The 23,728-nt window shown below is 47.1% G+C and overlaps 1 protein-coding gene across 22 annotated transcripts in view; it reads left to right on the forward strand.

Annotated features, from left to right (window-relative positions):
• The first annotated feature begins 143 nt into the window (after positions 1 to 143).
• ARHGAP40 (Rho GTPase activating protein 40) overlaps positions 144 to 23,728 on the forward strand; it is a 36,589-nt gene continuing 13,004 nt past the window's right edge. For 2 of the 22 annotated variants that reach the window (XM_086853371.1, XM_086853375.1), the window contains exons 1-3: positions 18,131 to 18,882; positions 20,315 to 20,420; positions 21,007 to 21,209. In XM_086853371.1, coding sequence (XP_086709497.1) covers positions 20,401 to 20,420; positions 21,007 to 21,209 — 223 coding nt within the window. In that variant the 5' untranslated portion in view covers positions 18,131 to 18,882; positions 20,315 to 20,400. The other 20 variants (XM_086853370.1, XM_086853381.1, XM_086853374.1 and 17 more) reach the window with 19 other exon arrangements.

Here is a 23,728-nt window from a genome sequence, read left to right on the forward strand (position 1 = left end):
CGGCTCCTTCCTTTACAAAGGAAGACACAAAAGAAAAACAAAAGCTGTTTGCCGAGGACATCCCCCTCTCCCTGGAGGGAGCTTCGGGGATCTTCTCCAGCGGGTGTCCCCCGTCTCTTCCCCCGAGAAGGGTGGGATGCTCCGGGCAGATGCGGAGGGAGCGGGCGGGGAGCGGGGAGAGCTCTGGAGGGGCGGGACGGGGGCGGAGGGAGGGAAGAAGGAAAGAAGGGAAGAAGAGAAGAAGGGAAGAAGAGAAGAAGGGAAGAAGAGAAGAAGGGAAGAAGGGGTCTCCTCTCTGCTCTCACCTCCGCTGAGCTCCGCGCCCGCCCTGGGCGGCTCCGGCCAGCGGGTGCTGAGCTGCGGGGTCGGGAGAATTCCCTGCTCTCTGCTCCTCCTCCTCCTCCTCCTCCTCCTCCTCCTCCTCCCCCTCCTCCCCTCCGGCCGCGGTCCGCAGCGCTGGCCGCTCCAGGTAAGCTGATGCTCGGCGCTGCTGGGGGCTCCGGCCGTGCTCCGGGGGTCGGGATGCCGCGGTCATGCAGTGCTGAATTGTCGCTTTTCCCGCAGAATTTGGCTTCTGCCCCGTTGGAGAATGGGGTTATTGTCTCGGCTGTACTGACATAGCAAAGCTGTCTTCCCTGAGCCAGCCAGAAGGACGCTTGCTGGTAGAGTCAAGGTTTTTCTCTACCTTTTTCACCATGTGCGCTTGAAATGTGTTGGCAGGAAAGGCTTCACCGTGCAGCTGCATCCTTGGGGATGCCTCTAATATTGCAGCTGAACCCCTGGGAATGATACCTCCTGTCTCTATGGGGTTTCACTTGTTCAGGCTGCTTGAGTCTTTCAGACTGTTAACCTCAGTTCGAAAAGAAACCCTGCTATCTTGAGGTGGTTGCCAGAATGCCACAGTTTAAATTAAAAATGTTATACTGGGACCATCACTGCTAAGAAGGAGATGAACTGAGGTGGGTAAATAAACAATCTAAAGGTCTGGGAGAATATTGCCTCTTGTACCCCATGGTGGTGTTCTAAAGCCTGGTGCTACCCAAGTGTCTGCTTTGTGCAGTTTTTAGCCTGCATAAATACACTCAGAATAGCTTTAGCCTGGCTGGGCTGGCTGTCCCTGGCAGTGTCACTGTAATAGCAGGGAGACTGGTGCCAATGTGCAAAAACCTGCTTGAGAAAGCTACTGTGAGGACTCCTGGTTCCTGCAGAGCTGCCCAGTACCACAGCTATGCTGATGGCATTAGTGGTGTAAACCTGGTTTTCCTGCCTTTGAGCTATGAGAAATAATGCACAAATAAATATTTGGCTGCCAAGAATAGGACTTTTGTGCATGAATTTAGCTAAAAGTAGTATAGAAAGGGCATTTTGGTTCTGCTGTGGATCAGCACCTCCTATAAGAGATTGGTGGTGTGTGAACCTGGTCTGGAGAATGGACACAGACCTACAGATGAGGGGTCTCAGTTTGAACCCTGTAGACTTCATATTGTGATCCACATTTATTAAAATATTTCCTTTCCCTGAATCTGGCTGTAATGCCTGCCCCTGTGCCTGTCTCTGCTGGCATTTGGAGCTCACAGCATGAATGTAGCATGACCTTGCAGCTGCCTTGTAGGCTGCAAGTGCTTCAACAACATCCATGAGTTTATGTTTTAATTTCCTTTTGCTGTTGTGAGCAAAAGCTGCTTCCTGGGCATCAGCAAGAGTGTTTACAGCCTTGGATGCTGTAGTGGAGATCCTGCCAGTGTGGTTGTTTACACTGACTGCAAATAGTTTTGGATTTAATTCACCTGAGGGTCTCTTGTTCACCTGGTGCATCATTTCTCATATGCACCCAGCAGAGTCTGTCCCAGAGCACTTCCAAGCTATAGCAACCAGGTATTTTTTCAGCTGAAAGGATAGCAAAACCTGGGTTGAACGCTCTGGAGCACAGCATTAGTGAGAGTTGTAATTTGGTAATTCCTTTTGGCTGAAGTTAAACCTCCTGGGAGGTGGAAGATGCATTTCTGTGTGCCAAACTGTACTGTATGTCTTTTGTGACCTTTTGCACATCACTTAATCTCTCTTTTTTTCCCCTCTTGTTGTTTGCAAAGCCTTTACTTTGCAGGCATGTTGCAGGGGTGGGGTCTGTTAAACATTAAGACTCTATTGGGAAGCATTGTGTGTATAAAAACAGAGATAACAATTTCTTTCTCCTCTGAGCTCAAAACTCTGGAAGATGTTGGTAAAAAGACCCAAACTCTAATCTAATCTAGTGTAAACTGAAGTGACCTAATGTGCTTTGTTGGATTTAAGTGATAAACATATCTCAAATCACTATGTCAAAGCATTTTGAAGGTCTTGCAGCATGTGGGGATCTCTAACTTGTCAGCAGGACCTCTCTGAGTAACAGCTGGGTGAGCTGTGGCTGTTTACATCCTTCTCCTGCAGGAGTCATGGGATGATTTAACTTGGCTGACATCTGTTTCCAGTAAGGAGGAATTGGGGTTCTTGGGTCCCAGCTGTATGAAGGAAAATAACACTGAAGGTTTGGCTCGAGATCCCACGAGGGCGCAGCAGCAGCCGAGTTCTTGGGTTAATCAAGACACATTTTTGAAGTGTTTTTTTTTTAATGTGAAAAGGAAAAAAAAAACATATCTGTTGTTTCCCACTTTGCAACATCTTTGATTAGTTGGATAAAGAGTTGTGTTATTTGTCAAAGCTTTATAAAATGAAAAGGGTGAGTGTCTGGCTTGCCTTAAGGACAATAACACTCACTGGAGTGCTGAAATGGGAGCCCAAAGAGGTGCTGACACCTCAGTTCTGTACATGACCCAACTGGCCAGAGCTTTCAGAACCCTGCTCTGGCTTCAGTTTGAGTCTGCTTTAAGCAGGAGATTGGCCTGAGGAGCCCCTCACATGTGCTGCTGGTGGTGTCCACTGCTCCAGGAGCAGCTCCCTTCCCTGTCTGCAGAGCAAAGGAGCCCCCACCTCTTCAGGGCTTCCTTGAAAATCACTGTCTCCTGCACTGGGATATTCTCTTTTGGGTAAGGAGGTCACCAGGGCACACATGCAATACACTCTTAGCTTTTTATATCCTTTAAAAGTTAGAAACTACCATACTTGACCAAGAATATCATCTATTTTAGTTTCATATGCCTTTTAGGCTCCCAGTTCAGCAAAATATTTTCTTAATTGGGGATGTTATGGCCCATATGCTTCTATTCCAAGCAGTTTAAATGCTTTCAGTTGGAGACATAAAAATATCTTAGTTGTGACATGATGTTTGAGCCTTCCTGCTGTGGATGTAAAATCCATATGGCAATGAGGCTTAATTGAAACCTGCTGGAGTTACTTTTCTCCTGCAACATATTACATGGAATATTCTTTATGCAGCTGGCTTGAAAGGACTACTCTTAATTAGATATTTCTAATCATTTTGAGCTTTTGGAAATTCTGTTCCTTTCCAACACTCATGATTTTGATTTATGTAAAGCACTTCAGTTTGATAAAGTACATATCGAGTACAGCGTATGTGATGTTTTCATTATTTATTCCACAGACTTTAGGTGTAAGTCATCCACAACAGAGTTGTTGATTGGGTGGGTTAAGTCCTTCCAGGTGTGTTGTGCAGTGAAAACTTGTCTGAAATCAGAACTTGTTGCTTGAAGAGTTTGGTCTCTAAATTGGTTTGAGATTCAGATGTTTGTAATATTTCCTGGTGTTTGTTGCTCTTTGGCCAGACCGTTGGGTCAGTTTGCAGGGCAGTATGTTTTGTGATTGCAATTAAGATTGGAGAAAGAAATACAAAAGCTGATGTAGCTTAAAGCGTACTCCCCAAAGCAGATTACTCCAAGAGTCTGGAATGTGTTGGTGGGAGGCTTCAGTTTTAGTGAGATGTTGCTCCATGCATGCAGGAGTCCTTCCCTTCCTAAATAATTGTTTCCATCTGCATGGCTTATTCCATCAGCCCCCAGGGCTGCCAGTGCCTGGATTGCTGAGCTGTTAAAATCTGTGTCTCTTGTAAGAATGAGGATCTTTCTCACTGAATATTCTGTGCCAGCTGTGTGCAAAGGGAACTTTGCTCTGGTCATACAGAAAAATAATAGGGCAACCCCCACTGGAGATCTTTTAGAACAAGCAATATTCTGGTATTTCTTACCCATACATTTAAATTTTTAGAGGGAAAAGTTTCAGGACCCTTGAATCTGCAATTATGAATTCACTAGTTCCCTGAAAGTTGTTTGGTTCTTAGAGAATATGGAATTTTGGCCATCTGTGGTAATTTGAAGGTTGTGGCTTCTGGTCTGTGAGATGTCTTCGTGAACATACACACTCCCATCATGTGGTGGAGCCTGAGCATAGGAAGTGACAGTAGCCTGCTTGGCCATTACACACTGATGGTTTCAGCAGCAGCAAACTGGGCATGGATGAGGCACTGACAGGAGGCTGCTGGCCAAGAATTATTTTACATTCCACATTATCTCTGCTTGGGTCACCTGGGGAAGCGTGGAAGATGTATCATTGTAACTGAGAAACGCTGGAAAGGCACAAATCTGGAGTACACTTCACTCCCTTGCCTCTGCACTTTTCTCTCTGAAGGTTCTCATTTCTGAATTAGATTTTAAGTGATGAACACTGGAAATAAAGGTGGAATTACATGGGTGTAAGCCCTTGAGTGAACAGGAGCCTGGGACTGTTGCGAAGCCCATAGCAGGTGGCCAATATATAATGGAACTGGAAGGATATCCTCTTTAGGCAAGAAATAAATACAGCTTTGCTGATGAAAGTTGTTTTTCTCGGTCAAGGTAAAGCTGGGACAATGTTCCTGTTTGAAAACAGCGGGGCTGACACAGTGGAAGGAAATCCCTGTGTGTCTCCCAGCGGAAGGGGAGGCATGCAGGGCAGTATATACATCCCTGCAGCTGATCTCCCAGCCCCTTGTTTGGGGCTAACATTCCTCAATCCTGGCCACCCTCCAGCCTGTGCACAAGCAGGGTAAAACTAGATAAAGGTAACAGCTGTATTTAGCTGCAGTGTTTCCTCTGAGTAACAGGAGAGGAAGGATCCCTCCTGGGAGCAGCCCTTCCAACCACCATTCCTCATCCAAGAGTTTCAGAGTTCACCCTCTCCACGCTTCCTACGCCAAGCAGGCGTGAGGCTGCCGGATGTTTGCAGGCCAGGAAGGCTTTGGAGCAAGCACAGAGCTGCCAGCTCCCTTGGGAGAATCCAAGGCTTGCTGGAATACCAGCACTCACCCTGGAAAAAGCTTTTTTTTTTTTTGGAGAATGGCTTTTTGTAGGGCTCATTCTAGCTGTAGTAATTTGTTAGATGGAAGGAAACCTAACTGGGGAGTGCAATTGATAAAAAAGATCAAGGACTCACTGCTTTAAGGTGTTCCTGTGAATTCTGCTAGAGTGGCCTGTGCAGTTTTGTAAAGGATTAGCATCACCTCATTGTTAACAAAGCAGATGGCAAAGGGGAAACAGTCTTTGTAAAGGTCAAGAAGCTGCTAGCTGGGGGTTTATGAATATTATTTAACCCCATAAAAGTTCTTTTTCTGGCACTGAGTCAGGCATCACAGTTCCTTTGGGTCTCTCAGAGTTTCAGGAGGATGTGAAGCCAGCTTTATTATGTGAGCTCATCAGGTAAAAAATTCAAACGAGGGCTGCCCCCTCTCACTGGGATGGTAGCTTCTTAATTCTCTAATTAATTAGTTAATTGACAAATTCCCTAGATCCCATGCTTAGGAGGAAGCTGGTTTCCCATCTGATGGTGAGAATGCTCTTCCCTCCAGTGTGGTACAAGTATCACAGTGGGCAGCCTGGCAGCCTCAGCAGTGCAGATGCCATCAGGTCAGCTTGAAAGCACTTTGGATAAGGTGATGTATTTACAGCTTCCACCATGGAAGCTTGATTTCTACCATTGCTGTGGGTTCTTCCAGTTATTTCTGAAGAGTTTGTCATATCAGACAGTGTCCAAGAGTTACCTTTGCAGAGATGCAAGCACAGCAGTTCCCAGTGCCTCCTCTCCTTTGTCTCTGCCATGTGTGTTGCTCCTGTTTTAGCCCAGTGGCTGCTCCCAGCATAGGTCAGGCTGAGCTGTATCAGCATTTTTGGGGCCAAAACATGAGTCGGAGTCAGGTCAGCAGCCACAGCCAGGTGATGCCTGTGTCAGAAAATGGTCCTTCTACAAAAGTATGGTTGCTTCCACCAGGGTTAAAACATGTGTTTCTGAATGTTAGTTGAGTTAAAGTGTTTATTCATCAAAATTACTAGAGCTGCGAGGTAAAACACAATTGCCTTAGTTCCTTTCTTGTGTGTTTTTAGGTTTATTTTTATGAAATCTTCATCATTTTCAATTCACCTGTGAGTCCAGGATGAATTTCTGCTTCTTTCACTTGTTGGTTTAGACTGTGATTTTTCAGTGGCTGATCTATGTAATAACTCCTTTTGGCCTTGGCACCAGCGCTGCACCAGTCTGATCTTGCACACCAGGTGTAAACTGAACAATAAAAATCTGTCTTGCATCACTTGACACTGATGCCTGAGACTTTGTGTCCCATCTCCTCTCTGTCCCTCCAGTTGGAGCAGTGGGTTTTACACAGCAAACAGCACGTGGGGATTTATAGGCACTGCTCTAATCCCTGTCTGACCTTTGAGATGATCTTACACCACCAGCCTCACCTGCCCTGAGTTCTTCCTGTAAATCCTGCACTTCAAAGCTGTTTTGGAATGTCTGTAGCAAGCTCCTCCATCCCCTCTTTGGCCCCCGAGCTAGATCATGTCTGATGTCTTCCAGTCCTGGTTTTCATGAGGACTCATGTAATTAAACTTCCTCATTAAAACTTTGGAAGAACAAGCCCTCTTCTAATGAGTTAACAGGCTCTTGACTACAAATAGCTCTGTAAGAGCTGTGAGCTGTATTGTGCAATCAGGTCCAGCATCTCAACCAGTTTTGTTCCAGCTGTTGCATCGTTTATAGATGAAACCAGTACAGACAAGCTCTGAGTGGTGACTTCAGAGCCAGGCGCCAGCAGAGCAAAAATAGTGGATGCTGACTTTTTTTTCAGTTCTGAGCCTTTAAACAGCAATCCAGCTCTCTTCTGGAGGACAAATGAGGAGAATGCCCATAAATACAAATTACAGGCCACTTGTAATCTCTCTCCACACAGAGAAGTTTGGATTCTTCCTGACAGACCTGTTACAGCTGAAGAGATGACACGGTAGAACAGAAGCCTGTTAGGATAAGCGATGGCACTTTGGAGTACAACAAAACTGTTGCTTATGAGTGGAATAATTGGCACTTAAAAGTGCTTGGCTGCTAAATAAGAGCTTCTGCTACTTGACTGTATTAAATCTTTTTATTTTGGAAATAACTGATTGAGCAATCAGGATCTGTGAAAATGCAGCTCCCCTGGAGAGGGGGGTGTCCTGTTCCCCTGCACAGTCTGGTGGATCTACCCACAAATGGGCACGGTGGAATTTCATTCCTGAGTAAACTCCCCACAGCAATGTGTGTGGGGACACTGTTTGGGCACCTATTTGGTCATTATTTTTCTCTGAATCTTGGACTATTTAGGTGACTGAATTTAGGTTTTAATCATTCAACAAGATAAGCTTCAATAAGGGGGGGAGGGAGGGGAGTCCAGCCTAATTTCCAAAGTAGTTTTGGCTAGTCTGACCCAATATAAAAACTTTTGAGGAGATTTTAAAAACCATAATATGCTAAAATCTATTAAAACAAACAAACAAGAAAACCTCCTAAAAGAAACATTGCTTTGAAAACTGTATTTGTACTTAGTCCATGCTCAGGTGTTTCACTTTTAATCTTAACAAACAGCTTAGTTATGTAGCTATGATCAGGTCACTCCCACTTTTCTCCTCCCCTTACCATCCTTGCTAAAACTCCAGCTTATCAGTAGCTATTGTTGAGCTGTCTCATAACCTTGGTAGCTGCACTGATTGTGGGGCTGTGCCGTGGGCATGACTTCTCCCAGGAGTGGATGTTTGGCATTCTTTGGGCAGCAGCTCCTGTGGGATGCCCGCAGACTGACTCATGGTGAGTTCAGCCCAGCGAGCCCATCCCGCTGCTGCCATTATGCTGCAGGAAATAAACAAGATGACAAGCTAATCTATCACATCTTTGGGCTGAGAACTGGGACACCCCAGTAAGAAAGTCCATTTCTGGCATCGTCCCTATTTGTTGCTCCATTGCCCCATCCCTTTCCCAGAAGGGAACGGGAAAAAATCCAAAGTGCGAAAATCCAAATGAGGTTTGTGAAATCAGCCGGGGCGTCAGCTTGGGAACTGGAACTTGTGCACGTTCTCCTTCTGTGAAAATTAAGGATGTTTCTGGTGCTCCGTGGAGGTGGTGCTGGGGATGGGCTGTGCAGAGTGGAGTCTGGAGAATCCCTGTGTGTGCTGGTCACTCACTGCAGCTGGATAGGCCCTGCTCCCACCTGCCTGTGCTCCAGCCTGGTGTGTGGCACTGTCACCTGGCTGCAGGGATTACAGGTCCCTGTGCTCAGAGGAAGTGAACAAGCAGCTTGCTGATCATTACTCTGGTGCCTCTGACTCCTTTCTGCCTTCAGTGAGAGAATTTTCTGCAAAGCACAGCCCCCTGTAGATACCAGGCACGTGTTTGAGCAGCGAGGTAAACGAGGTCATCCTCTGAAACCCGCTAAGGCTTCTAATTTTACACAGTCTTCAGTGCCCAGGAGGCAGAGTCATATTCAATTTACATTAATAAGTAAGTCTTGGTTATTCATCAGAATAAGTGTTTTTGAGTGTTAAGAATAGCTACTGTCTTAGTGCTTCCTCCTATTGTTATGGCTCTTCCTTGAGCAGTGGAAATGTTTTGGGTGATTTAAATTACATTTACAGTAGTAGTTAAGTTTAAGCAACTTTGCAGTTGACTTATCTGAATATACATCTGTGTCTAAAGAGGGGATGCCTTTTCCACCCCACCTCCTTCATTCTCCCAAGGCAGGACATTTCCAAACAGTGTGGGCAGCTGGAGATAGTGATATTTATCAATATTGATTATTGATACTGCAGCTCCCTGGGCATCCTCCCGGCAGGGTGACAAATCAGCTCTTGTCTCACACAGTAAAGTCATGAGTGGAAACACTTTGTAGAGCCTGAGTGTTGCTGGGGCTGTTTCTTGGCAGCTCTTTTCCTGTGAGGTGCTGCTTTTCTCTCCCAGCTCAGGGCAGAGCCAGATGTGTGGCAGGCCCAGCTGCTGGGAGCTGCTGCCTTACCCAGACCTGAGTGCAGCTCACTCTGTGCCCCAGGCCACAGCCTGGCTGCTGCTCCCTGCCAGGCTGGGAACAAGCTGGGGCTTGGATAATCTCACTGATTTAGTGATTCCAGAAACTGGAATAATCTCTTCATCTCAGTGTGTCTCTGTGATGGATAGGTAGCACCACTTGAGGATTTTCTTATGTGGTGGGATTGAGGGGGGATAAATGATTTTCAGGTTTTCCTAATGCTATGTATCCTCAAAATAAACCTGAGAATAAAGAATTGTATTTTATGGGTTTGAGTTACATCCAGGTTTTCCCACTCCACATTGCAGTGTGCCACTTGCATTCTTTTCTCAGGGTAACAAATTAATTTTAGGATGCTTGAAAAATGCAAAGATAAGATCCTTTCCATAAGATCTTGCAATGCAGGCCATGGATGTTTCATTCCAGCTGACCTGAAGGCTCTGATGCCCATCTCTGTCAGGCTCCATGCAGAGGCAGCTCTCCCAAACTACAGAGAATTCCTCCAGTCTTTAGGTCTCCAGCCTGCTGAAATTCCTGACTATCCTAAAACATGTTGGATGTTTTTCCACCTCCTTTTGATCCTGAAGAAGTCAGGCCAAGTCATGTCAGTTTGGCAGGATGTGTGGATACCTTCAGAAGTAACTTGTGCACTAAAGTGGTGACGGTCAAAGCGCTGGGTCTGTTCCTGTGATTCATTTGAGCTAATTGGCTGCTGAGAGCATCATATGTCTCTTTGTCTCCATGTTTGAGTAAGATTCAGCTCCTGTGATCCAGATAATCTTATCCTAGTGAGCTTGTCTCATCTCTAGTGATGCCAGGAAGACTGTCCTGGAGCATGAAACATGCTGGAGAGCTCGAAACCAGAGCTGGAATATTTATCCTGATTCAGTCTGAAAAAGCAGACGCAGCTGGCCTCTATTCCTCCACCTTTTTTCTCACAAGCACAATCTAGGAGATAAACTTACTGATTACTCCTCTCAAATACCATGAATAACTGAAGGCCAGACAGGAGTGAGGATGTGAAAGGCTGTAGTGCAGCTGTTATTATCCACAGAGATCAGAAACTTTCAGCAGTGCTTGTGTACTCTTTGTGTGAGTAATCAAAGCTGAATGTACTCTTAAAGAATTCTGTCTTCATCTGGATGCTTTAAATTTGCCTCAGTTGTGCAACAAGCCTGGCTGAGTTATTACTACTGCATGAGAAACCTGAGGATGAAACTGCCTGGTACGAGTGTCTGGCAGCCTCTGTCTGTAAATTGGCCCATTAAAAAGGATGATCAGCTGGCTGCTGAAGTTATTAAAAGAAATGTAATGACAAGGAACACCACTGAGGGACAAAAGAAATATAGTTATGGGCTGTGGTGCCCATCTGCTTGCAGTGCTGGCAGGTTACAGGTGATTTTATGTCCAAGAGAAGGAATGGCCTGAAACCCAACCCCTTGTTTCAGTGCAAGATGTGCTCGGTGGGGAGTGGTTTGGAAAGGCTGAGTGCTCTTTGGGGAGGAAAAAATGCTTTTCAAAGTTTGTAAAAACAGACAGCAAAGAGCAGCCACATCTTCTCTCGCAGATGTTTTTGCTGTCATCCCTCCTTGCTCTCCCCTCCCATGTCTCACATCCTGAGCAGTCTGTGTGGTCACACATGGTGGTGACACTTCTGCAGCAGCTGTAGTCTGTGTAGCTGCATAAAGGGATGCAAAATCTTTTATTTGCTTTCTGTGTTCCTACAGTCTTCATTAGTGGATGAGTTTTTATGATGGATAGTAGTAAGGAATTGTTCCCTGGGAGGGTGGGGAGGCCCTGGATCCCTGGCAGTGTCCAAGGCCAGGCTGGGACAGTGGGAGGTGTCCCTGCCATGGCAGGGGTGGGACTGGGTGGTCCTTAAGGTCCCTTCCAAACCATTCTGTGCAATTCTGTGTAATTCTGTGCAGTTGTAAAACCTGTGGGTTTTGGTTCTAGCTGAGCTTCACACGCTGGCGCTTTCTGTGGTTGATCTTTGTTTGGGGCTGATGCAGGAGGAGCTATGTGGCTAAACCTGAGTTTTGAATTACAGGTGGAGGAATATACTTTACAGGAATTGTGGGTAAGGAGGAAAAGAGAGGAAATTCCCATCAACACTTTTGCATAGTTAGTGTGAGGAGCTGTGGGTGTCCCAGACCGAGCACCTTCCCAGTGCCAGCCCTGGCTCTGAAGGGGGGAGTGGGGCAGGGCTCCCTCAGCAGCAGGGTGGGCTCGAGCAGTGGTTGGAAAAATAGCTGTGTTAGTAAGAACAGAACAAAGATGGGCTCTTTTATGACGAGGGATTGTCTCTAAAATCTCTGCTGCTGCCCTTTGAGCTGTTGGAGGCAAAGCAGGCTGAGCTGTAGATCCAACCTTACCGGGAGTATGAGAAACACAGAGTGGGACTATTGTGCTGGATGAGCTTTGCTTAAGTTTCACTAAAAAACTTAAAGAAATTATCCCTTTAACTTCGGGATTATGAATCAAAAAGCGTTAGAAGAAAGGAGAGTTACTGAAACACTCTAGAGAGAATAACAAGGAAAGAACAAAACCTGTCAGGGAATCCGACTGCTTTAACCCTTTGCTCACTTGGGCATTGCTTGTTGATGAGATTTTTAAAGAATAATCTGGATCTTGCAAAATATTCTCTGTGGGTGTTACGAGTTTACACTGCTCTTTCAACAGCAGTGTCTTACATCCAGCTGGGGTTTACTCACTGCTCAACTATGGCAAGAAACGCTGAATTGCTTTTTTTTAATAGGCACTCGGGGTTTTCTTTCTGCCCTCCCCACGTCCCCGGGCAGATATTTTGCTTTTTTCCCGATGTTCTCTTGAAGCACAACGTCAAGGAGCGAATGGGCGGCTTGACTCCTCCTTCCCAGGCTGCGTTTGGGAGTTCCTCTCGCCCGTGGGCTGCGGCTTTAGGTTAATGTTCATCCATCCCGAGCCGCAGCCCGGCGCTGGCAGGGGCTGGCTGCTGCTGTCTGTGCCTGCTGCCTGTGTCCTGTGCCCGGGGCTCGCACGGGGAGCAGAGGATGCTCCTGCCCTGGGCACCTCGCTGGTGACAAGGAGCAGCTCTCGGCTCTCACATCGCGGCTGGAGGGGCTCCCTGCTCCCGGCTGGCCATGGAGAAGCGCGGCCCGGGTGGCTCCAGGATGGCCAGGGGAGGGATGCTGGCGGCTGGCCGGGCAGCCAGCTGTGCCCAGCTGTTGGGCAGGTACGGAGCGTTCCCGCGGGGCATCCCCGCCGCTCTGCTCCCTGCAGCGGGGGCGAGCCGGCGCCTGGGCCAGGGGAGGTGGAAGCAAGGTGAATTTCTAGAGGTGAGCAGGCTGCTGTATGCCCTCGGAATAGTGCTCGGAGCGCCTCGGTCCTGAAATGAAACCTGCGGAAATTCCCTTTCTTTTTCCTCATACCGAGCCTATGAAAATCTCCGTTCTTTTCTCTGTGCTCGGGGTGAGGGTGGCTGAAATTTCCTTGCGACACGGTGGTAACCTGCCTTGGGCTCTGAGCCCTCCTCTGGGGCTTGTGCATCTATGGCAATGGAAGAACTGCTGATTTATCATGCAGGTACTGGAGGATAGAACTGAAATTTGAACTGCTTTGCTTGACAAACACCATTCTGCTTGAGTGCTTAATGGATATTATATGAGTTAAGAATTCATCTAAGGTGTATTTGCATCAGTTTAGAAGTTTGCATTGAGTTTTAGGATGTTTCCTTGCTGAAATGGTCAGAATCTGTTGAGTTTGGGTAAATGTGCTGACAGTGATTTTACTTCTGATCACAGCTCACATTTTCATGTGTCTGAGTTCTCATTCTTTCCAGACAAATTTGATGAGACTGTGCATTCAAAGCAAGCCAAGAAATCTTTAGAAGAACTGAGGCAAAATTTGAGTTGTGAAAAAAAATAATTAATAATAATTGTAGGGGGACTGACACAGGAACGATATGGTAAATTACTTCAAAATTACCCACGTGTAAGAGAATGAGATTAAAACCTCCAGTATTGCAGGCTTTCTTTGATAAAAATCAAAATATTTGTTAACAACTTAAGGCTTTTGCCCAACGAGTTAGTTGAGTTCCAAGGTCTGTGCTGGTGCCAGAACACCTTTGTGGTCAGCTCTGAAGAGGTGCTACAGCAGGAACCTCAAACTTGCTCTCCAACTTTGCCCAAAACATTGAACTGCAGCCAAGTGACACTTCCTCACTCAGGACTCACCACAGGTGTGAGGTGGCTGTGGATGTGAACTAAGCCTCTTTCCTAGGATTGACCTAAAACCTGCCTGCGCAGTGGGGCAAGGTTATGCCAGCCTGCTCTTCTAATCAGTTGACCGTAATCAGCGTTTATTTTAGATCAGCAGCTCTGATGTGCTCCTTGAGGTTCCCAGTAAGGTTCCTACTGGGAACATGGGGCTGGTGCTGCTGCCATGGCTCCAAAACAACAGTGAGCAAACCACTGCTGAGCCAGATCTGCCTCCCTCCTCCTCTTCCTCTCGGTGTTGTAAAGCTCGTGGGACCAGGGGTGGCTCACAGACAGGGCTGGTGGCCCTGGGCTGGCTGGTGACACTCCAGTTACAGAATTGGTTGTAAATCCCAGCCAAGGGCTTCTCATGGCAGGGAACAGCCGAGCAGCCTGTGTCATGTGTAATAACTCTGCCCTGAGAAATCCACACGAGGAGTTTGAGACTCCTCCCTGTCTTCCTGCATCCCTAAGGCTCTCATGAGTGAAGCATAGCTGGATTCCAGCACACCTCTCCACCCCTGCTTCCCTTGTGCTGGTCAGCACGTCACTCTTGTGACCTCTCCAACATCTCTGGGCTGTTCTCATGCAGCTGAGCAACAGCTTGCAGTTACTCATTCTGTGCTCTAATGCAGCTACAGCTGGTAGAATGGGCTACAAGAAGAAATAAGGATGAGTTCTATCATCCTGATTTACCCCAAGTTCATTTAAGAAGCTGTAGAACAAGTATTTAGTATGTGTGAACCTGCCTCAGTAGGTTCCAGCCTTTATGTTAATGAATGATCGCACAAGAAATAAGTTCACAGCTGTTTTTATGGTGGGTTCAAACATGCTGGCAGCCTTTCCTCAGGAAGCCAAGTGGTCCCTCAGCCCTTGTTCCCCCAGCTGAGTGCCTGAGGTGTGCACAGGCTGAGCATCTCTCCTGAAGCCCCAGCAGTGATGGCAATGAAGGTGCCTCAGCCTGTCTAACGGTAGCGTGTTTTGAGGATGTGTTTAGTGACTGGGAGCTATTGACTCATTTGCCTCGGCAAAACCCCTGGCAGTGTGTGCTCGGGGCTGTGACAGCAAAGTCACCAAAGGGCAGTGATTCCCTGGCTGCTGCTTTCCTCGTGGCACTCCTGTGCACAGGCTCAGCCTGGGGCAGCTTCTCTGTGCAGGAGAGAGGAGAGGGAGCTACTGGGCTGTGGGGTTTGCAGCCCCATGCCAGCTGGGCTGAGGGGTTTGGGGTCCTGGTGCCATACTGATAGGTGGAATTGGGATGGCAGTTCCTTGTGGGAACTGGATGGATAAAATTGCTGATGTGTTTAAATGGATTCAGTGGAGATGGAAATAGGGTTAGGAATACCACCTTTCAATAGTGATTGTCATCTAATCATCCTCTAGATTGGCTTTATCAATTCACAATCACATTAAAGATCCCAGTACTACTAAAGATTTGTTTTGGCCAGGTACCCCTTTCTCCCAGCAGGATTTCCCTTTGGATGAAAGCCCTTTCCTGTTTGGCTTACCCTGCTAATGCAGGGAAAGTGAACAACAGGCTTGTCCACAGTGACCTTACAGTCAAACACAAAACCATGCACAGAGAGGATGGCTTGTGCCTTCTGAGGCCAAAACAAACCCTGGTGTGATGGGACAGACACCTAGCTAATAGTCTAAGTTAAACGTGGCTTTGAATATTTTTAATTTGGCTGTATCTGCATGAGATTATCAATCCTGTTTTTATTCTGCTCTGAGTTTCTGTCACAGATGCCTCTAGGCAGATCTCTGATTAAGGGCAACTTTCCCTATTCCTTAACTTGCTTATTTAGCCCCTTACTAGATGGAGTGGAGACAAATCTATTCCAGATGAAGGCCTGAGATAATGAAGTAGAAATGGAGCTTCTTTGCCTTTAAAAGTTTTGATGGAGACACTTACTGTCAGGAAAGCTGCAAACCTGTGCTTTAGTTGAGATCTAAAGCTGGGGTGGAGATAACAGAACCATAGAATGGTTTGGGTTGGAAGGGACCTTAAAGATCATAAAGTTCCAAACTGATCCATGGGAAGGGCTGCTCGTGATCAGGTCAGGCAGCTCCAAGCTTTGGACATTCCCAGGGATGGGACATCCACAGCTTCTCTGGGCACACTCTGCCAGTGTTTCACCATCCTCTGGGGTTTGTCCAGCACAGGAAATACTGGAGGTGCTAGGCTGAAGCAGTGGGATCCACACAAGCCTCAGGATTCACATCTTTCATTCCCCACAGCCCTGGGCAAAGGGTTGCTGTTTGATTTTTCTGGTGTCACTGGCCATGCCAGGACAGGAGGTGAGGTTGTGCCTTCTTGCTGCTGCACAGAACGGGGAGAGCTGCAGCTGCTGGGAGTTACTGCACACACACAGCACGATCTGGCATGTCCTCTTTATCACTTGCAGAACAGGCTTCTTCAAAACAACCTGAAATGACACTGCTCCCTGAGCTGCTTGCATAATGGAAGATCTTGATGAGCTGATTGCTGTGTTAATGAAAACAAGCTGTAATCTTATTAGCAAATTGTGGCAGTGACATCTCAGCTATTCTCGCTGGTGCTGTAGAGACAGACCTTCAACTGTGCCATCCCACACGTGAAAAGTCCCTGATAAAATGCCTTAATAGGGACAAAAATGGGGATGGCAGCAGTGCTGGAGAAAATAACCTGGGCTCAAGGCACTGTGACTTCTCACAGGGGATGCTCTTGGTGAAACTACTAAATATGTGAGCAAGTCTCTGGTCAGAGATATGCAGGTGTACATCAACAGTGGCAGATAGCTGCAAAAATTGCTTTAATTCTGGCTCTTTAGCTGCTTTGGTTGAGTTGAGCCAGGGAAAGGAAAGCATGGTAAGAGTCTGTTGGGTAAGTTACTGTTGGTTGCCACCACAGTAATTTGATAATTAGCCTCTCTTTGCTTTTATGGTGTGGTCTGAGGAATCTGAACCAGCCATGTGCTTTCCATTTTCTCCTAAGTGTAAGCCTTAGTAGTTCTTTTCCACATGTTGGTGTGGGGAGAAGGGAGGAATTTGTAGAGGTGTTCATGTACAAAATTTGGGGTATTTTGAGGGTAACTAAGCCAGGTATTAAAGATTTGCAGTAGGGCTTTCTTCTGATTTAGATCTTTGGTAGAGAAGTCATGGAATTTTTGTTCATGAGATATCTCCTGTATAACTTTGCTGTTTCTGATAGGAACAGAGTTTTATGTAGTTCTGTGTGTCTGACTGAAATAGTGATCATGTGTATTTATGTCAGGTTTTGATAATGAGTAGATTGACTTCTTCCATACAGGAACCTGTTTTTATATTTGCATTGATAATTTTGATAGGATGAGGTTTAAACCTTCAATAAGCAAAACAGCTACAGCTATATCTATGTCAAAAAAAAAAAGAAAAAAGTATATATGTGAATTATTACTTCAGGATTTTCTCAGATTTTTAAATAATCCTGTCTGTTATTCCTGGATGCCTTTATCCCACTACATGATTTTAAACAAGAAAACCTAGTATGTTATGAACTGTGATCTGCTGATCTTTAGGTGCCTTTTTTTTCTCTTCAGAATTAACTACACATTTCATCATTTAGGTTTAACTGCTTGCTTAGGGTAAGAACCTGGAAACAATGTGAAGAGAGACTGCAGGGACTTTTTGGTTGTTTCTTTCAAGGTTTTGCTTTTGTACTCATGACAAAACCTCATGTTTTTGACCTTGAAGTAAATGAAAGCAAGTAAGATGTACGTGGTGTGACATAAATGTGGTTTTGTTCTCTGACTAAGGGTCTTTATCTGTCAAAATACTGCAACCAGTTGATAGACTAATCTCTCTTTTTCTTTTTCTTGTAAGATGCCTGTGTTCCATGCTCATGGTCTGGGCTGTTGTGAATGATGCTGTGACTTGGTGTGCGACTCCAAACCTGCTCTTGAGGCTCATGCAGACTTTCTGTCTGTTTCTTTGTTCCATGTGTGCCTTTGTGCTTGCTCCAGATCTTTGGAAATATCTTTAAAGAGTGGGTGCTGCTTGTGTGGCAGGACCGCCTTGTCTGCCTGAATTCTTCTGTTCTTGTTGCCTTTTTCCCATCTCAGTTTTCTGGAAGCAGTCCTAAAAGAATTCCATTTTCTTGGCTTGCACTTGTTGCCTCCTGGTCTGTTTGAAATGCTTGAGAAGGAACCTTTTTATTTATTCATCTGCTAAGAGGTATTTCAACGAGGGAGGGATGTTGAGCAAGCAGAAAAGAAGCCCAAGCAGCTCCAGTTCCTTTGAGAAGCTCTCTCATGGGAGTGATTCAAGCCTGGAGTGAACATAGCAACAGTGTTTATTGTATTTTGGTATTCAAGAGGGTGAAGAATTACATGAGTGTTTGCAATGTATTTGCAGTGTGTTGACAGTATCTAGGAGCAGATGGAAAGCAGGACAGGATCAGTGAGCCCCCAGCACTGAGCCAGGTATGGAGGGCTCCCAGGGATGCTCGTGGAGTGGGCATAGAGAAGGAACAATAAGAAAATGAACTCTGTAAGGTCTGTGCCAGCCTAATTTCTCACAGCTGTGCTATTAATGCTGTGAAGTCAGGCTTAGACTGAAAGTGCCAGGTGAATCTCGAGCCTTGTTAAAACTGGCTGTGCTTTTAAACAAGAGAAGGCTGGATTAAGATGCTCAGTCTTTCCACAGAGCCCCTCCTATGTGCCTGTCCTTAACAAGATCTTCTTGCCAGTCTCCTTTCTGTTGGGTTAATTTTTAAAGCTTCATAATCTGATGCTTTTTGTTACATTGACAGTGCAGTGGAGTGAACTTGATTATTCCACCTACTCTTTGCCCAGTTGCACTGAGCCATTAACATTTTAAGCCAACAATCTCTGCTTTCGATCTCAGCTGTTGCTGTGCTTGCACGTCACAGGCTGCCCTCCAGTTGACTCGGGTATGCAATGAGGAAGAACAATCTTTTAGGTGCACTGAATCTAAAATTAACCTTCCACCTGGGCAGCTGGATCTGCAAAGCACTGTGCACTGAGCTCAAGGAAAAAAAAAACAAAAGCAGCTGAGACCAGAAAGTCAAACATTTTCTAAATGTGAAGGGCTGATTTTTATGTTGTCCTGTGAGACAGGAGCAACAGCAGCTCTGGTTTAACACTTGTAGAGCTGGGCTTTGGCTCCTGCTGTCCCTCTGTAGAGCTGCTGTGCAATATCAACATCCTGCAACTCGGTGAAGCCAGGTTTAGTGCATCAGTAAATGAGCCAGCTGAGGGGAAAAAAACTTAGGATGGCTTTTGTTTGACACACAATTAGCTCAGCTGAGGTTTTCCTAGAGCAGGTTTGTAGTGTGACTGGTGGACTTTTGGTGCTGTGTGTGTCACAGAGCACATCTGGGTGCATCCTGCTGGGGCAGGTTCTGCTGGAGCTGCAAAGGTAAATTCTGTTTTGGTGCTGATCCCTGGAGATTTCTGGGGTGTTATGAGCCAGCTCCAAACCAAGCTGAACACAAAGGAAAGGAACATTTCAGAGCTGCTTTAACCTGTATAACCTAGATCTCACAGCAATATAGGGCAGTTACTCAAGGCAAGAAGAGTTGTTTTATACCTGTTGAAAGCCTGTAGTAGAGCAATTAGGAGAGATTGTAAGATGGTTCCTGAGTGATGTGTGCTGGGAGACTTCTTCAGTGCAAGTTTGTCTTCCAGTGCTCCTCACATGGCCAAAACCAACTCCCTCAAAATATTTGAATTCCTCTTTCCACTCCATTTCATGTTGCAAGTGATGAGTTCTGTTGACTGGTTGATAGCAGAATCCTGGGACGGTGCTGAACAGCTTTTTTGATGCTAGCAAGGGGTCTTTATTTAAATCTAATCTCAGGAGATGGTTGTCAGCCAATGTGAGAAAATGGAGAGGAGCACTAAAGATGAGGAGTTAATATGAGGGATGCAATCTAAGTTTTTAAATATAAATGGGTAAAGAGTTGAAAAGAGAAATAAGTTGAGTTAGTAACTGCAATGGAACTGGGAGAATTGGACATGAAGCGTGCAGGTAAAAAAAAATACATCTTAGATGGGCTACTTAAGGGTTCCACCAGGCTGTAAATCTGTATCTTGAGTGCTATTTGGATATCCAGAAATAGGAAAGCAGACCACCTCTGTTCTGCTGGGTGGCAGAATAGCTCGAGTCAGTTTTTCACTTTTGTCTTCCTGTAAAACAAACAAACCCTTTTAATTCTAGTTCTAAAGGCTGTGGCTGTCTCCAGATGTTCCTGCAGTGATGGTTATTGCTGACCTCCAGAGGAGAGGGGCTGCCTGTGTGTGTTAGAGTGAGGTGTGAGCATGGTGTGCGTGCACGTGTGTAAATACAAGTGCAGAATGGCCTACAACATTTCTCTTAGTTGTTAGATCTTCAAATCTAGCCCTTTATGACTTAAATACTTTACATAACTGAAGCAAGTTGTGCCAGAACTGCTAATAATGACTTTTTGGAACGAAAGGGGATAAAACTTTCCAGGTATTTTGCCATCTATAACTTTTGGCTCCGAGAGCTAAGAGGCTAAATAGCATTTCATGGGTGTTTTGTTGTCATGGTTTTCAAGGTGTGAGACTTAGACTTGATTTTTTTTTTTTTTAATGAAACTAGGAAGAAATTTTGGCCTGTTTGGTGGTCATGGCTGTTCATGGGTGTTTCTCAAACCACCCACAGTTAGTGTTCCACCTCTTTAATTTTTGTATTCATCAGTGGAACCATTGAGGTGTTCTCATAAGTATGTTCCACTTATCCCATTTTTTTGTAAGTCTTTGAAAAATATGTATAGCAGGGCTTAAATGGCTTGGAACTTTTTGAAGACAATTATAGCTCATTTTAGGAGAGGCACTGCTTTATGAAGTGATGAGAAGCTCACAACACAGGGGCTGAAAGCTGAACGAGGCCAGGCTGGGACTTCAGCTATGCATGAATGAATCAGCAGGGTGGTAAGAAAATTCCATGTGCTTGGGTTTCCCAGGACACCTCATGTTGTTTCACAGCTGAAAAATCTGGTCTGGGCAGGAAAAGGGGGCCTCAGCCCCGTGAGTTGTTTGTTGTGTGAGCTGAAGCGCAGGGGATGGAGCTGGGCTGGTTTTTCCATGGGGAGCACAAAGCCCAGGGGTTTGAGCTGCTGTGGTGGGAGCTGCCAGGCTCCTGTCTGTGCCAGGTCCTGGAGCACCTGAGCTTGGCACATCCTGGGGGGCTGAGGATGCAGAAGGTGCCTGTGCAAACTTGCAGGGAGGCCTTGCAATGAGTGTGGGGCGGTAGTGGCGTGCTGGAGGTCACTGGAGGGACAGCCCTGAAAAGGCTCTGTTGATCCTGTGTCCTCTGGCATGTTTGGACAGCAGTTTTCCCCATTCTCCAGGGGATTTAGTCCCAGCCTTGTCTGTAGGGCTAAACACTAAGCAAAGGAGGTTCAGCACTTGGCTGTGTTTGGCTTTGCTGCAGTCATTAATCAGAGAGGGCTGGACACCAAGGCCGTGGGGAATACGTGGAGCTTAATTTCTCCTTCCTTATCTCTTCCTCTCTCAGCACCAGACATTGCCCTTGGAAAATGAACCAGCTTCCTCCGAGGAGTCCTGTGGCATCCCTGGCGTCAGAGAACACCAATTCCAGGGTAGAGGCCTTGGACAACTTGTCAATGGACAGTTTTTGGCTGGAAGTAGAGAACATTAAACAGAGCACTGAAGCCGAGCAGGAGGAATGCAGCCTTGCAGATGTCAAAACACAGGAGGGTAGGTTGCCAAAAATGTTGGGAGTGAGGAGAGGAATGTGAACATCTGAAACAGGAGATTTGCTTATGCACCTGAACGATTCAGAAGCATGTTGGAGTATGGTTAGAATATTATCAGTCGATCAGGGATAGAGATAATATTTTAATTGGGTGGTGGATAATGCCCTGCAGAAGGGGAGGGCTGGCCTGGCCTGGTTTCGGCTTCTGAAGCAAAGCTGACTCCAAAGGTCAGTGCCAGGAGCATGTTCAAGGCTGCGGGTTTTTCAAGCAGCCCCAGCAAGGGTGGGGGCTCTCAGTGCCAGTTCAGGAGGTGTGTGGCAAACACCCTGTGAGAGCTGGGGCTGTTCTGGAAGCCTTGTTTGTGTGCATGCTTCTGAGATTCATCCTAGTGGCTTTTATGGGAGCTGCTTCTGTGGAAGGCAGACTGTTCCCTCTCTAATTTCCTGTTCAAGAAACCACAATAAACATCCAGAAAGCCTCGAGCCCATCCACATGCAGTTTTTCCTGCATATCCTTTTTGTCCTTCCTTTGGAAGAAGTGTGTATGGGCTGTTTCTAATGCTCTTTCTGCAGCACTGATGTTATCCAGTGCTTTGGAATAATTGGAACCTGGGCCAGTTATTCCAAAACTTCTGGAATATGTTTTCATTCTGTAGAATCATAGAATGATTTGGGTTGGAAGGGACTTTCAAGCTCATCCAGTCACACCCCTGCCATGGCAGGGACACCTTCCACTGTCCCAGGCTGCTCCAAGCCCTGTCCAGCCTGGCCTTGGACACTGCCAGGGATCCAGGGGCAGCCACAGCTGCTCTGGGCACCCTGTGCCAAGGCCTGCCCACCCTCACTGGGAAGAATTTCTTCCTGATATCTAACACAACTTCCAGTGTGAGCCCATTTCTCCTTGTGCTGTCCCTACAGTTCCTGAGGACAGTCATGGGAGGTACAAACCCCTGGGGTGTGCTGCAGGGCTGGCAAGCAGTGACAAACACCCAGTGACCCCCCAGGTGAGGATCACACCTTTCCTGGGTCCCTTCTGAAGAAATGGAGGTGGTTTGCTGTACATCCCCTCGAACACAGGTCTGCAGCCTGCACAGCTGCTGTGCTGCCTGATGCTGGGAGCGAGCTGTGTCCTGGGGAGATGTTTGTGTGGCAGCCCCAGTGCGCTGCTGGGCTTGGGAAGGGCCAGGAGCTCCGTGGGGACACAGAGAGGCTCTGGGGAGCAGGGTGGGAATATCATTGTCCCTGTCTGCCATCGTTGGCAGGACATGGTGGACATGAAGGTCTGCTGTTAAAGGATTGTCCCTTTGACACAAGTTGGATTTTTTGGACTGGAAGAGATGCAAAGTGATTCAGAAAAGGAGTGCACCAGGAAGGAGACTGGAAGTAGACCATCCCATGAGATCAAAGACTGTCTGGGGTATCCTAAAGACTGATATGCTGGAGGCAATTTGATTACTGTGTATAAGCAGGGATATGAGGAAAAGTGTCTTTTAATGCTGTAGATTAATCTAGCAGGAAGGATCTGAGTGTTTAATTGGCCATTGAAACCAGACAGGCTTGAAATGATGCTCCGAGTAGCAAAGCATTCCCAGCAGCCTGGGGAAGGAGGTGGGGCAGGCTTGGGCTCCTGATGCCTTCTCTGAAGAAGCTTAGGCAAATAAACATTGTTCTGGGAGTGGAGAAGCTTTGGATGGTGTGCAGGGTTTGGCTTCCACATCTCTGCAGCTCCTGCTTAGAGCACGGAGGCTGTGGGGCTCCTCAGAGCCAGAGGCACCGCCACCTTTTGCATAAATCTGGGGAACTGAGAATTGGGCAGCTGTGTCTGGAGACAGCATGGCTCAGCCTGGGAGATGGCTGGTGATAACCACGGCACAGGGACGGTGGGGAGGCTTGTGGAGATAAGGCATTGCAAAAATGCTGACCCAGCTGGGAACACTGGGCTCCTGAGCAAGCCCTGGGTGAGGGCTGGTGTGTCCTGGGGAGCCCTGGCTGAGGGCTGGTGTCCCCTGGGGAGCTCTGGGTGAGGGCGGGTGTGTCCTGGGGAGCCCTGGCTGAGGGCTGGTGTGTCCTGGGGAGCTCTGGCTGAGGGCTGGTGTGTCCTGGGGAGCTCTGGCTGAGGGCTGGTGTGTCCTGGGGAGCTCTGGGTGAGGGCTGGTGTGTCCTGGGGAGCTCTGGGTGAGGGCTGGTGTGTCCTGGGGAGCTCTGGGTGAGGGCTGGTGTGTCCTGGGGAGCTCTGGGTGAGGGCTGGTGTGTCCTGGGGAGCTCTGGGTGAGGGCTGGTGTCCCCTGGGGAGCTCTGGGTGAGGGCTGGTGTGTCCTGGGGAGCTCTGGCTGAGGGCTGGTGTGTCCTGGGGAGCTCTGGCTGAGGGCTGGTGTCCCCTGGGGAGCCCTGGGTGAGGGCTGGTGTGTCCTGGGGAGCCCTGGGTGAGGGCTGGTGTCCCCTGGGGAGCCCTGGGTGAGGGCTGGTGTGTCCTGGGGAGCTCTGGGTGAGGGCTGGTGTGTCCTGGGGAGCTCTGGCTGGG

Source organism: Cyanistes caeruleus, chromosome 16, assembly GCF_971803275.1.
Source record: "Cyanistes caeruleus chromosome 16, bCyaCae1.hap1.1, whole genome shotgun sequence".
NCBI classification, from domain to species: domain Eukaryota; kingdom Metazoa; phylum Chordata; class Aves; order Passeriformes; family Paridae; genus Cyanistes; species Cyanistes caeruleus.